This window comes from Neovison vison, chromosome 2, assembly GCF_020171115.1.
Source record: "Neovison vison isolate M4711 chromosome 2, ASM_NN_V1, whole genome shotgun sequence".
Classification (NCBI taxonomy): Eukaryota; Metazoa; Chordata; class Mammalia; order Carnivora; family Mustelidae; genus Neogale; species Neogale vison.
This window is the reverse complement of record NC_058092.1, coordinates 33,873,489-33,888,203: the sequence shown is the minus strand read 5'-3', so window position 1 is coordinate 33,888,203 and position 14,715 is coordinate 33,873,489. Positions and strand designations below refer to the sequence as shown.

Genomic DNA, 14,715 nt, shown 5'->3' with positions numbered 1-14,715 from the left:
ATTTATTTATCTGAGAGGGAGAGAGAGAGAGAGAGAGAGAGAGTGTGTGTGTGTATGCATGCACAAGGAGGGGAGGCAAAGGGAGAAAGAGAAATAGACCCCCCACCAAGCAGGGAGCCCAAAATGGGGCTCAGTGAGGGGCTTGATTCCAGAACCCTGAGATCAGGACCTGAGTGGAAGGCAGACACTTAATTGATGGAGCCATCCAGTTTCCCCCAGCCTAAACACATTTACTGCTGCTAATGAATGGCCTAGAGGATGAGGGCGCTTGGCATGGGGTGAAGGTAGCACTATCCAGAAAGATTTCCTTCATTTAGAAAACATTTATTGAAAGCCTACTATCATGCACCAAGCACTGATCTTGGTGATAGGGAAAGACAACTAAATCACAGCCCTGGCCCTCAAGGAGCTCACAGCCTAGTAGTAGGAGACAGACAAGTAAACAGGTATTTGCATAAAGAAGCACAGGGATGACAGAAGTCAGGGCTGGAGATAAGAACTTTGCGGTGGTCAGCTTACAGGAAAGGCAGTGGACTCTTGAGGAACTACAGTAATTAAGGTGTGGGAGAGATGCCAGGATAAGAGAACAGGAAGGAATAATTACAGTAGTTCAGATATAAACATACTACGTCCAAGGCACTTAGACTAGCTCACTTATCCTCTTCACAACTCCATGAGCTTTTGGCATTATCCCTGTTTTATAGATGAGAAAATCAGGGTGCAAAGACTTTAAGTTATATGCCCAAGGTCACACAGCTAGCAAGTGGGTAAGAGAGGAACTGAACCCAGCTCTGACTCCAGAGTTTATGCTTTTAACTACTCATATACTCAGAGCCAGGAGAGAGGGTGATACTATAGAAGCCAAGGTAGGAGAGAATTTAAAGGAGGAATGAGTAGTCACGATGACAGATGCCACAGAGAGATCAAATAAATTGAGGATTGACAAGATCCTACCGGACCTTGCAATCACAATATTTGATGTGAACCCTGCCTGAGTTGTTTCCTTAGCAAAGCAGGGGAATGAACTGAAGCTGTCTGAAGATCAAATGGGAAGTGGGGATGTGGAGATGTCTTTTCAAGGAGTGGAGCATTAGGGAGGAGAGAAAAAGCAGGTGAGTTAGAGGAGCTTAGTCAAGTGAACCTGGCGTGAGGAGGGAGATTCTTGGCTTTATGTCTGCAGCAGTACCAAATATTGTCAGTGTCAGGGAGTCCAACTATGAGGACAGACAGAGGGGGATGGACGTGAGGTCTGAGATGTTTGTGTTGAGGGGATGGGGTGGGTAGGAAGGTTGGGAAAAGAGGTCTGGCCAGTTTGGATCTGTCCAGAGTACGGGGAGAGAGGGCCCTGCCAGCAGCTCAGAGGTAAGTAGGAATGGTTGGCAATGTGGGTGGTGCAGTACGACCCTGACTCAGCCATGGGTGGGCACACACACAGGGGCATGGTCCCCAGGCAAGAAGGGGGCAATCCTCGGTAGTCCATCTGGGTCTGGGAGGAACACAGGGCCATGGAGATCTTCTCTGAGGACTTGGGTAGAATTTCAAGGGGGCTGGGTTCCACCTCCTCAAAAGCATCCGAGACTGCAGCCTTGGGCTGGGAGAAATGGGGGGAAAGGATTCTGGATTAGAGCAGGTGCAGTGGGGAGGGGGACCTGGACTATACAGGAAGGAGGGTTAGCTGGGCATAGGGCCCCAGGATGGTAGGCTGGTGGGCAAGGGTCTTGGAAAAGTGTGCAATGGGGTAAGGATCCAACTCCAGGCAGCGCTGATGCTGGAGACTGGAGAAGGGAATTCACTCACCGGACTCAGCGCTGCAGTATCCCTAAGGTACTGGCCTAGGACCCGGTGCAGGTCTGGAAGGGAGGGCCACAGGGCATGCTTCAGGCTCCTTGGGGAGAAGGAAGAGGAGACTGGGTCACAGGAGTGAATTGGGAGGGAGGAGGAAACCACTGAGGTGATGAGGGGTTGAGCCTGAGGTTAGAAAATAAGGCTTAGAGAAGCAAGACTGTAGTCAAGGCAATAAGATAAGGTAGGGGGGCATAGGTGAAAAGGAGGGAAAGGGGAGTCAGGGGTGAGGGGTTCAAAAAGCGGTTTGAGTGTCCTCAAATACCCCTGCTTCAGGGTCTGTGTGCTTGCTATTTTCTGCACCTCTTGATTCGTTCCCTCATTTCATTTAGGTCTCTGCTCAAATGTCATCCTAAGAGAGAAGCCTTCCCTGACCGCCAGGTCTAAAATATTATCACCTCCTTTCCCAGTCCGTTTCCTGCTCTGCTTTATTTTTCTTTATAGCACTGGACTTACTGTATACACTTTATATTATCCCACAGGTTTGTGTTTGTCTCTATCCGTCCACTAGAATATCAACTCCATGAGAACAAAAACTTTGTTTTCTCAGTCCTCTATCTCTGGGAGATAGAATACTGTCTGGCTCATAGTAGGTCCTCAAGAAATTAGTTGAGTGGGTAAATGAAGAGAACCAGAGGGGCTTATTACTAAGTTACTGGGGAAGGTAGTCTCTCTGGGAAGAGTATAGAGTAAGGTAAATTGTAGCACCCTGCAATTCTTTAGGCTCCTATTTCCACACGGAAAGACTTCATGAACAACATTTTAGGGTTCTTCTGTGACCTCACTCATATGTCTCCAGGGAAGGAGTGATTTATCTGGCAAATTGGGGACCAGGAACTGAGTTCACCTGGTTCATCATCTTCCTCTTCTACCCCAACTTTTTTGTTGGCTCTGACTACTTGCACAGAGGCTATAATGTGGTCTGCTTATACAAAGGAGTGAATTTTTAATTCAAAGAAAGACATGTTCAAGGAGAGATGGGAGCATAAAGAAGGGACACCTAACCTAGTCTAGGGTCACCAAGGGAGGCTGCCTGGAGGAGTTGCCTTCTGAGATGAGTCTTTAAGAACCAAGAGATGTTACCAACTGAAGGACTGAGGTGGTGTGGATTGTATCCTTGCGTGTGTTTGTTTTGTTTTACTTTTCTATCCTCATGTTTATAACTTCCAAAGACATTTCTCTTCAGCCTTAGTCTTGAAGCCACATAAACAAGTCATTAATAACATTTTTTTAAGGGTGTGCTATTTGGCAAGCACTGTGCTGAGTGCTGAGGATTTAAAGATGATCACATAAGGTAGAAGGAAGACATATAAAGAAATAAATCTCGGGGTGCCTGGGTGGCTCAGTGGGTTAAGCCTCTGTCTTCAGCTCAGGTCATGATCTCAGGGTCCTGATATCGATACCCACCCCCATCCAGCTCTCTGCTCAGCAGGGAGCCTGCTTCCCCCTCCCCTCTGCCTGCCTCTCTGCCTGCTTGTGATCTCTCTTTCTCTGTCAAATAAATAAATAAAATCTTTTTTTTTTTTTAAAAAAAAGAAAGAAATACTATGAAATGCTACTGGTACTGTGATAGAAGTCTGTACTGGGGCACAAAGAGAGTAGCCAATAGGGGAGAGTTTAGGAAAGGTTTCTAGGAGTTGGTGGAGAAGGTTATTTAAAGATAAAGGGATAGAGGTCATGGAGGGAACATATCCCCAGCAAAGGGAACATCGTATGCAAGACACTGAGAAGTAAAACCAGGGGGCTTATGGAGGAATCACCAACAGTTTGGCGAGGCTGATGCACGGGGTGGGAGGGGGTGGAAAGGCTGGCAGGGGTCAGATTTTACAGAGCCTTGCCTGTCATTCTAGAGTCTGGACTCGATCCTCGGAGCTAGTAATGAGACTTAAGGAGGGGAGTGACAAGTTCATGTGTGCTTTTCAGGAGATGATTTGGGTGGCTGTGTGAGGCCAGATTGGAGGGTGAAGCGGCTCTGTTTCAGCGAGCCGGGTAGTGTTTGTAGGGCTAAAAAAGGGGACCATTGTTCGATCGACATTTAGGAGGTGGAATGAGCAGACGAGGCGGGCCTGCGGAAAAGGGAAGGGAGGTGCCTAGAGTACGGGTTTGGATGATGGGTGGACAGCAGCCCTGTTACTGAGATGAGGAGCCAGGAGGTGGGGTTGTTTGAGGGGTCTGGTAGAGCAGGCATATTAGCGTGTAAGGAAGCGGTGCGACTCCCAGGGGAGACGTGCAGGAAGTGGCTGAAGCCACAGGTGTGGACATGCGGTCCTTGGTCCTCGGGAGAGCGAGTGTCGTAGGGTAACCCTGGGAAGCTTGTTTAGAGGCCTCCGGCCCCACCCGTCTCCTGAGTGACCGGGGCGGTACCTGTAATGCGCAGGAAACTGCCACCTCAGCAGCAGCAGGCCCAGGAGGGCGCTGAAGCCCAGCACCACGAGCAGAGCGGTCACCAAGGAGATCCAAGCTAAGGGACAAAACCAGTCAGACTTCTGCAGCCCCTGGACGGAGCCCCGCCCCCGGGCCCGCCAGACCCCGCCCCTCTCAGCCCCATCCCCGCCCCCCCTCCGCGGCGCCGACGCCCCTCCACTTGCGCAGCCGCAGAGCGCCTTGCTCCCTGCCGGGCGCTCACCGAAGTCGGAGGTGGTCTCTGCTCTCACCGGCTCTGACCAGGCGCTCCAGGGCCCTTGGTAGGTGGGGCCGTGGAGCCTGGCGCGCAGCTGTAGGCGGTAGCGAGAGCGCGGGCGGAGCTCCAAGGTCTCCCGCTGGGCCCCGAGAGGCGGCTCCAGCACCTGCGCAGAGGGGTAGCGAGCAGGTGGGCCGGTTCCGGGCGGCGCGGCGCCAGCATCAGGGCCTCTACAGCCTGGCATCTTTTAGGCCAAAGGCTTACTGCTCTGAATCTCCGGGGGTCCCTCCCAGAGAGCCGCCCCGACAGAATAAATACATGCATCCCAGAGAAAACTGGCCCGACAGAGAGACATGCTGACCTTAGAGAAACGCGCCCTGACACACACACACACACACACGCTAGCACGCGGACCTCATCTGCACAGAGAACTGACCACTCATCCGGACACAAATGCATTTGCACCTTGACCGGGGCACGCGGACATCCCGCCAGAAGTGCTCCCCACGATCCAGGTCAGGCGACGGAAACCCCGGGCACATTCAGATACTCAGGGCCAAGTAACATGCATCCAGCTGTGGATGCTAGGTGCTGAGGGGCAAGGACAGATTCCAAGCAGAGGGAACAAGCATCGTGTGGACAAGCAGGGAGACTAGCCATCAGGTAGCAAACGTTTACGACGTGCTGGTGATAATGCCAAGCACTGGGGGAAAGGATAGATGAAACATGGTTCCGCCCAAGTCCAAGGAGGACCGCATGCAAACCAGTAAATAATTAAAAGTCATTAGTGCTATAATGATGATTTAAGTAAGGCAGGATAGGAGCAGGAGGAAGCATGGCATGCTGCCTGGGCTGCTTGATTGGGGGTTAGAGAGTAGTTCAGTGTGCTAAAAGCATGGATGGGCAGGCTGCGAGGTCAAAGATGAGCTAAGGCAGTGGTAGTAGGGATTTGAGGACTGCTAGTACAGTAAACCGAACTTCAGTGTTGGTGAATGGAGGGAAGGGACAGGGGAAAAGGAAGAAGAATTAAGGGTGATTCCAGGTTTGGATAACTGGTAAGTGGTAGAGCCACTGCCAGAGAACAGAGAAGTTTGAGGATGAAATACTGTATGGTTTCACTTTATTAGGTTCAACAACAGTCAGAACTTATCAATGGTGACGTCAGAACAGTGCTTACCTTGGGGTATGTGTGGCTGTAAGGGGCATGAGGAACTTCTGAGGTGTAGAAATAACCTATATCTTGATCTGGGTAGTAGTTAAATGGGTGTATACATGTACAAATTGATCAATTGTATATTTAAGATCTATGTATTTTCTTGAATGGAACATACCCCAGTGAAAAGGTAAAATAAACTTGGGGAGGAAGATGAGTTTAGTTTAATTTTGAATATACTGGGTCTGAAATGCCCCCGAGGGCTTTTATGCACATTGTCTGGTAAGAAGTTGTATATACACATGGTTAATGAGAATAAAGTAGAGAAAGTAATATTTAACGAGTGTATATTGAGTACCTTCTATCTGCCTCTAGATATTTACATACTTAATTTTTGTCACAATTCTGGAAGATAGATAGTTGTGTCTCCATTTGACAAAATGGAGACTTCCAAAGTTTAGGTAGGCATAGAAGGCATAGGGCATAGAAGTTTCTTTCCATTTGGGTGTTGGAATGGTAAGTTTGGGCTGGTAAATGCATAGTCATCAAAACTCTGAGTACTTACCTAGGATGAGCATGTATATTTATCGAGAAGAGAAGGGAGTCTAGCATGGGACTATAGGAAAAACAACAGATTAAGGAAGGGTGGAAAAAGAGGAGCCAGGAAAAAGGGAGACGGTTCAGCCAGAAAAGTAGTATAAGAATTGGGAGATTGATAACCCAAAGGCAAAAGAAAGAGAAAAATTTAAATGGGAATAGTCAGCAGTGTCAAATGCCAAAGAAAGATTAAGATGCCAGTTGAGTCAGATCAACACAGATATAGAAACCCAGACACAGATACATGGATACCTTCACTCTTGATAACAGACTGGATGAATCTCAGGGGTACTCTGTGTAGTGAGGTCTGTGGGCATTTTTTCCTCTATCGTACCTTCCAGTCTTGATGGCTTTCTCCTGTGTAGCGGAGCTGATAGCAGGTCTCTTGGGCTCCCCAGGATGATGGGTGTTGCCATTCCACTTCCAGCTGCCCACTGGAGACCTCCCTCCAGTGCAAGTTTGGAGTGGGGATGAGCACTACAGGGATGCCAGCAGGGACTGGCCTAAGCTCTTCTGTGCATGTGACATCATGCCACTAGGGCCATGGGTCAAAAGTGCCAGAGCTGGTGATCCTGGGCGTGGGGTCAGTGGGAGTAGGGGCAGGAAGTACAAGGGAGGAGAAGGGAAGGAAGTTCTTACCAGCCTGGTGGATCCAGAAAGGGGAGCCCAGGTAGCTGTGAACAGCACCCTGGGCTGTGGTCATCTCCACAAGGATGTGAATAACGCTGTCGTTTCGTGACTTGAAGTGGCAGCGGGAGAACTGGGAGGGCTGTAATCCTGGATTTTTCTCCTCTTCACACTTCTCCCAGATGGGGTCCCTAAGAATCATGCCATAGTGTCACTCAATTGAGCCTAATCCTGATAATTCCCATCCCACAAGGGATATGACCTGTAGGGATTATAATCTAACTCCTCCCATGGATGGGCTTCCAAGGCTTTCTCTCTGTCTTCCTGCCACGATGTTTTGTTTTCTGAAGCTGACTTTGGTGTCCAGCCTCTTACTCTTGAGGAAAGAGCAAGATGATTCATGGACACAGCCTGGGCTCTAGAGCTCAGGTCTTGGCTTGGTCTACAGCTCTGGTACATGATTGATCTCTGCTCCCACTTCTTCATCTGTAAAAATGGGTTAAAAATCCTCACTTCACAGGATTGTTTCAAAGAGCCTTCATCTTTCTGGTGCAAAGGTCCTCACATTTTTAATCTCATACAGCAGACCTGTTAGTCACCTCTCTGGGTTATTCTACTATTAGATGATTACAACAGCCTCCCATCTGGCTTTTCTGCCTTCATTTTCACCACTCCCTTGTGGAGTTTGTTCTCCACATGGTCACCAGAATTTACTTCCAAAATTTTAATCTGATAATGTCCAGAAGAGATTACAAATCTGTCCATTTGTTTGACTCTTTCCCACGGCCACATTCCATGAGCCACCTCTGTCTCCAGCCTAGAGTAAGGCCAGCTTCTAACTGGTGACTCTGCCACCTTTCCTTCGTCATCATTTCACAGAGAAACACACCTTTTTGAAAGAAAAATAACATCACATCACTCTTCTGCTTGAGATCCTTCAGTGGCTCCCTGCCCTCCATGCAGGGCCCGATATGTTTTATTTCTTCCCTATCTGGCCATTCTCTCTCCTACAATTCTTACTCCAGCTTGCCGCTTCTTACCCACACGGGCCTTCTTGCTGTGCTGTAAATATGCCCCACGCACTGCCTTTGCACTACACCTTGCCCTTGATTGCTCTGACTCTAGATCTCCATGTGACTCATTCTTTTTTTTTTTTTTTTTTTGCCATTTAGGGCTCCTGGCATTCTCTAACCACAGAGTCTAGATTAGCACCCACCCCCTATCCTTCCACTTAATCTCTATCATATAACCTGTTCTGCGGTCACCTTACTTCTTTGTCACCCCTCTCCCCCCCCAACTAAAATGGAAGCCCCAACAATGTGGAAAGTTTTTTATCTGTCACTCCAGCCCCAATGCCTAGCATGTAGTCACCCTCAATTATTGTTGATTGAATAGATGAATCCTGTCTCCTTCCTGATTATAATTCCTAAATGGCTAGCTCTTACAAAAATTATTTATTAATGTATTTATGTATTTACTTCTTTATTCAACAAATAATTGATACTATGTGGCAGACACTGTGCTAGGCAGCATGAATACATAGAAGAATAATCAAGGAGCTCTCATTCCAGTGGGAGAGGCAGAAAAACAGACAGATGGTACTTTTCTGTGGTGTGTTCGGGCTCCTTTGGGGAGGGGTGGGTATCAAGGAGGATAATTTAACCCAGATGGGGAGGGTCAGAGAATACTTCCTGGACAAGGCAGTGCTTAGACCGGGTCTTGGACTATAAATAGGATAGGCAAAGGGGACAGACAGGCAACCCAGGCACATGCTTGTGCATAGATAAGAGATAGGGTGCTTTGGGGGGAATTCTAAGTGGAACAGAATGCCCTTAGCTTAGAGGGCCTCGTGGGGAGTGGTAAATGGGAGAGGGCAGACTAAGATCATGTATGATCTTATGGCCTTTCTGAGGAGCTTGAACTTAATCTTGTAGTAATCACAGAAACATTTAGGGATTTTAAACAGAAACTTGTCATAATTAGCACTGTACTTTGGGAAGATCACTGTAACTACAATTTGTGGGAAAGAATTTGTGAGGACAGACAAGACGCAGGGAGATCCAATAGGACACTTTTATGGATGAAGGCCCAGAAACAGGGTGGTGACAATGGAGGTGGAGAAAAGGGATTCAAGGGATACTGAAGAGGTAGAGATGATAAGACTGTTTCTGATTAGACCTAGAGTGCATGGAAAAGGCAGAAGCCCATGGAAATCACTATGTCAGGCTTGGAAAATTGAGCTGATGGTAGGATGGAGGACAATAGGAGGAAGAGCAGGTTTTGGTAGAAGAAATGGTGATGTCAGTTTTGTTCCCCTTTAATCCATTCGTGGCACCTCTAGGCTATGGAAACCTGTGCAGTTTTAAAAGGAATCAGTTATGCCTTTTTGTAATGGGCTCCAAGACACATTTTTAAGTAAAAAAAAATAAGTTGGCAATTATATATATAATGTGTTCCAATTCATACTGAAAATGAAATGTTGTGTATAGACATGAGTAAGTACATAGAAAAACTGGAAGAGCACATTAAAACTGTTAATGGTGTTTTTTTCATTATTCATTAATTTAGCAATTTTTTTTTACTGACTAACTGCTAAGTTCCAGGCACTGTGGTAGGTAAGAATACATTAGTGAGTAAAAACAGATATTGACTTCGCTCTTAGGGATCATGTATGTTCAATATCAGCCCCTCTCAACTGGAGTTCTGAGACAGAATGGTTATCAATGAAATAACCACATAAAATATAAATGTAAAATTGTAACTATGATAAGTACTTATGAAGGAGAGGTAAATGGTACAATAAGTATGTGTAATAGTGCTATTGGACCTGATGAGGAAGATCGGGGAGGGTTCCCTGAGAAGGTGACATTTGAGTTGAGATCAGAAGGAGGGCTGGGTGGACAGCATGCACAAAGACCCAGAAGCAGGAGATAATATGGCAGATAGAAGGGGACCTGAGTCATAGAGAGGAAAAGGCAGCATAGTGTAAGATGAAGCTGAAGGTATTCAGGGGCTGAGTCTGTTAGTACTCTATAATGCCACAATAGGGTTCTTCTTCTTCTTTTAATCCTAAGAGCCGTAAGAAGCTATTGCAGATTTTTTTAAAAAGATTTTATTTATTTATTTGACAGGCAGAGATCACAAGTATGCAGAGAGAGAGAGAGAGAGAGAGGAAGCAAGCTCCCTGTTGAGCAGCTAGCCGAATGTGGGGCTCGATCCCAGGACCCTGGGATCATGATCTGAGCCGAAGGCAGAGGCCTTAACCCACTGAGCCACCCAGGCACCCTGCTATTGCAGATTTTTGAGCAGAGAGTGTTATGTTCATTTTTGCACTTTTAAAGATCACTACTCTGGCTCCTATGTGGAGAATGATTTGGAGGATTTAAGAGGTAATCTTATAATAAGTCTCCTCAGTAGCCCAAGTGAGACACCATGATGGCTCGTACTAGGGGAATGGCAGTGATGAACAGAAGTGGACAGATTCTAGAGATATTTAATAGGTAAAATCAATAAGACTCCTTAACTTTCTTACACCATACACAGAAATAAATTCAAAATCCTTGAGAGACCTAAAAGTGAGGCAGGAAACCATCAAAATCCTAGAAGAGAACACAGGCACCAACCTCTTTGACCATGGCTGCAGCAACTTCTTACTAGACTCATCGCCAGAAGCAAGTGAAACAAAAGCAAAAATGAACTACTGGGACTTCATCAAGATAAAAACTGCACAGCAAAGGGAAACAGTCAACAAATCTAAAAGGCAGCCTTCAGAATGGGAGAAGATATTTGCCTATGTCTTATCAGATAAAAGGCTAGTATCCAAAATCTACAAAGAACTTATCAAACTCAACACCCAAAAAACAAATAAGCCAGTCAAGAAATGAGCAGAGGACATGAACAGACACTTCTCCAAAGAAGACATACAGATGGCTAACAGGCACATTAAAAGATGTTAAACATCACTCATCATCAGGGAAATGCAAGTCAAAACCACAATGAGATACCACCTTATACCTGTCAGAATTAATAACACAAAAAACAACAGGTGTCGGTGAGGATGAGGAGAAAGGGGAACTCTCTTACATTTTGGTGGGAATGGAAATTGGTGCAGCCACTCTGAAAAAGAGTATGGAGTTTCCTGAAAAAGTTAGAAATAGAAGTATCCTACAACCCAGCAGTTGCATTACTAGGTATTTACCCAAAGGATGCAAAAATACAGATTTGAAGGAGAATATGCACCCCAATATTTACAGAAGCAGCACTATCAACAATAGCCGAACTATGGAAAGAGCCCAAATGTCCATTGACCAATGACTGGATAAAGAAGACATGGTGTGTGTATATATATGTATATATGTTCCATATACATATATACATATGTATATGTATATGGAATATTCCATATATATATGGAACATTACTCAGCGATCATAATAATGAAATCTTGCCATTTGCAACAATGTGGATGGAGCTACAGTGTATTATGCTAAGCAAAATAAGTCAAAGACAAATACCATATAATTTCACTCATATGTGGAATTTAAGAAACAAAACAGATGAACATATGGGAAGGAAAAAAAGAGAGGGAAGCAAACCACAAGAGACTCTTAATGATAGAGAACAAACTGAGGGTTGATAGAGAGAGCTGGGCAGAGGATGGGCTAGATGGGTGATGGGGATTAAGGAGGGCCCTTGTTATGATGAGCACTGGATGTTATATGTAAGTGATGAATCACTAAATTCTACTCCTGAAACCAATATTATACTATATGTTAACTGTCTAGAACTTAAGTAAAAATTTTATTAAAAAAAAAAACACCTAAGACTTGGTTTTAGATTGGATATGTGGGGAGTGACAGATTAGTGAGGTGCTTGGTGGTAATTCTTGAAGGCAAAGTTTGGATTGGATTTGATAGTGGAGAGGTGCAGTATGTATTTGAGTAGGGGAAGACCATTCAATGTTTGAGTTTTTAGCAAAGGTGTTTGTCAGAAGCATGGGGGATAAATTGCGGGTGAATGAGAATGTAGATTGTTGCAATGGTCTAGGTGATATAGTCTAGGTCTAGGTGATATGATTAAATCTGGACTAAACCAAGGCATCCCAATGGGGATGGAAAGAAGTTGAGAAGGTAAAATACCTATAGGAGAACATGAGCATGGAGGGCAGTTGGATTGGGGACAAGGGAGGGGAGTGAAGAGGATCAAGAACTATCAGTCCCTTTCTGCATGATCATGCCTTTCTTCCATGACATCAAGCTCAATCACAAGTTCAGCTCTCACCTGTCTCTGGGGCAGCACCGTGCCCTGCTGTGGAAGAAGAAGCCTTGGGAGCTAGCATGGTCCTGTTGCTGCCACTGACAGGTAACATTCTTCAGGTTCAAGGTAAAGCACTGCAGTCCAATTTCCACTGAATTAACAGAAGAAAGTCCCATCAGGGCCAACACATTCCCACTCTGTAGGGTAGCCAAACTATCTTTACATACTTAACTTGGAATATTTACCCCCATTCTTTGTTCTCTCCCTGAATATAGTTCACTGTGTCTGTCCAGTGGCAAGTTTGGGGTTATTAGGAATGACCATGGTTCTCAGAGCTTCCATATCCTGTCCAGACCTCTCTAGAGTTCTTTTCTATCTCCTCCCCATCTTCCCATTCTTTTGTTGACGTACCTGCATCTCCAGGCAGGTCCACGGTTGCAGGGAGGGACCAGGAACCCCAGGAACCAAGGAGGGAGACCCCATCGGGTTGGCTGCGCAGCTGGAGCCAGTAGGATTTACCAGGCTCGAGCCCTGAGATGAGGCAGCTTCCACTCCTCACTGTTAGAGATGAAGCCTTGGGAGAAGAATCGCAGCCTCAGAATCTAGGTCTGCCTCAACCAAGACAGCCTCCATCTCTTATATTTGAAGCCCCACAGCATACCTGTGGAAAGATGGCCAGTTCCTCACTGGATAGATAATGCACACAGACTAGGGGCCAGGCCAGTGGGTTTCAGGTGGTGTCCAGAACTTTTTAGGCCTGAAACACTCAGTTTTGTTGGTGTGAATGACCCAAAGTGGGAGATACCTAAATAGAAATCACTCCCAAGCCCATACTAACTTTCCAAGGACCAACCCAGTCTGGAATCCCCAAAGTATGGAATCCCCTGGGCAAATTTTAGGGTAGGAGATAGGAGGTGGGGCAGAAGGCCAGGATACTTCTCTAGTTGGGGACGTCTGCTCTGGTCCATCCTGTTGGGGCATCATGGGCTGAGCACATGGAGGCTGGTGCAGAGCTGGGACCAGGTTCAGTCTCTGCAGAACTGGACAGCAAGTTTCTGTGGGCAGCAGCTGCATGACTGTGGGACCAATGGAATTCCTGGGATCCTTGGGGCCATAGCGAAGTTCATGCCTCAGGAAATCACTGATTTCGGGAGCTGGGGTCTCCCAGCTGATCTGAAGTTCCCCTGGCTGGATCCCGCCTGAAGCCTTAATGATATCGGGGGGAGCTGGCAAGCCTGGGGGCAAGACAAGGTACACCAGAATTCTCTGAGTACCATAGCTGATGGTTCAACCCATGGACTGTAGAGAGGGGAGCTGCAGCTGGTTTGGGGGCAGCCCCTGGATTCTAGAAGATCACAGGCCACTGTTCTCTTGTAGGCCAGGGCAAGGAGGTTCCTTATCCCGTTTTTCCTTTCCTCATGAGAACAGTGACCTCACTGCGGCTTTGTTAGACTCAGTGCTTTCAAGAACAGGGATCTCTTCATCTCTGTATCCTTGTCACCCCGCACAGTTCCTGACACATAGTAGGTATTCTATAACTGTTGAATTACTTAACGAATAGGTTAATGATGGGACAGGAGCATAGGTTTGTCTCTGGTGTGAAATGAAATCTAGCTCTGGATGTGAAGAATGATAAGGGGGTCTCGAGGTGCCTCTGGTGGTCTGGTAATGAAGGGCATCCACATTGCCCTAAAAGAGCACAGACCAGTCTGATCCTAGGAGCTGGACTGAGGACAGCAGATAGCGGGGCCAGGGTGACAGGAGGATGGCCCTTACCCACACTATCCACAAAGAGCACACGCTGGGTCAGAGTCTGGTTCAGAAACACGTTCTTCACCCAGAGGTGCAGTGGAAAGAAGAGGCGAACTTCATCCTGGGCTGGAAACTGACACACGTATCGGGTTCCAAAGGGGGGCACGCTCTTGAAACTCAGGGGGCAGGCACGGGGCTTCTCCCTGTGGGCATAGGAGAAGTCTGCTCCACCTCCACGGCCACCATGACATCATGGGCCCAAGCCCAACTTCGATTTCCATTACTGCCATTTTTGAACTCAGTGCCTGGCATAGGTGGGCTTAGGGATTATGCAGGGACCAGCCCTGGGGCCATCCAAAGCGTGTCTGTTCATTAAATGGTTACTGAGGGCATGTACTTGGAATAGTCTCTGATAGGGCCAAAGGCAGGGAAGCTACAAGAGCTGGGCTCAGCTGAGGTAAGGACAGGACAGACACAGGGGAGCATGACACAGCCCAGCACATACCCTGGGTAGGCATACAGCAGCTGGTATGTTCCATTGGGTGCTGCCTCTTCCTCATCCCAGAAGCAAGTGAGGTCCTCAAATGTTCGAGAGAAACAGTTCAGGGGCTCTGAATCCGAGGCCAGATAGGAGGCATCTGAGGAACAGCTGGTGAGTTGAGCTTAGGGTGCTCCCGCGCATGTTTATGGGCAAGAGTAAAGGGGCTGGGAAGAGCCTCCTACCTTGCACCCCCCCCCAGGACTCCCTCTTCCTGGGAATAGGTGATCTCCACCCTCCACACACCTCACCTTTGTTGGTGACTTGTGCCAGATTTTGGGGGGCCAGGAGGAGGCAGGAGGTGACCGCCAAGAGGGCCCAAGAGGGCAT

At 47.1% G+C, this 14,715-nt stretch overlaps 1 protein-coding gene across 1 annotated transcript; it reads right to left on the bottom strand.

Annotated features, from left to right (window-relative positions):
- Positions 1 to 234: 234 nt before the first annotated feature.
- On the bottom strand, positions 235 to 14,715 carry MPL (MPL proto-oncogene, thrombopoietin receptor). The gene is made up of 12 exons (XM_044236397.1): positions 14,637 to 14,715; positions 14,353 to 14,485; positions 13,872 to 14,050; positions 13,032 to 13,330; positions 12,507 to 12,669; positions 12,120 to 12,246; positions 6,852 to 7,030; positions 6,547 to 6,689; positions 4,469 to 4,628; positions 4,207 to 4,303; positions 1,798 to 1,885; positions 235 to 1,591 (listed from the first exon to the last, which is right to left on the bottom strand). The coding sequence occupies exons 1-12, from the start codon at positions 14,713 to 14,715 to the stop codon at positions 1,202 to 1,204; spliced, it is 2,037 nt and encodes a 678-aa protein (XP_044092332.1). The 3' UTR covers positions 235 to 1,201.

What these genes read in the sequence shown, in the direction of transcription:
- MPL (XM_044236397.1), bottom strand. Translation starts at nt 14,715, where the DNA reads ATGCCCTCTTGGGCCCTCTTGGCGGTCACCTCCTGCCTCCTCCTGGCC. An exon ending in GCTCTTTGTGGATAGTGTGG is followed by an intron (nt 13,331 to 13,871) that starts GTAAGGGCCATC and finishes TCTTGCCCCCAG; the next exon opens with GCTTGCCAGCTCCCCCCGAT. An exon ending in TTTCTGGATCCACCAGGCTG is followed by an intron (nt 6,690 to 6,851) that starts GTAAGAACTTCC and finishes GCATCCCTGTAG; the next exon opens with TGCTCATCCCCACTCCAAAC.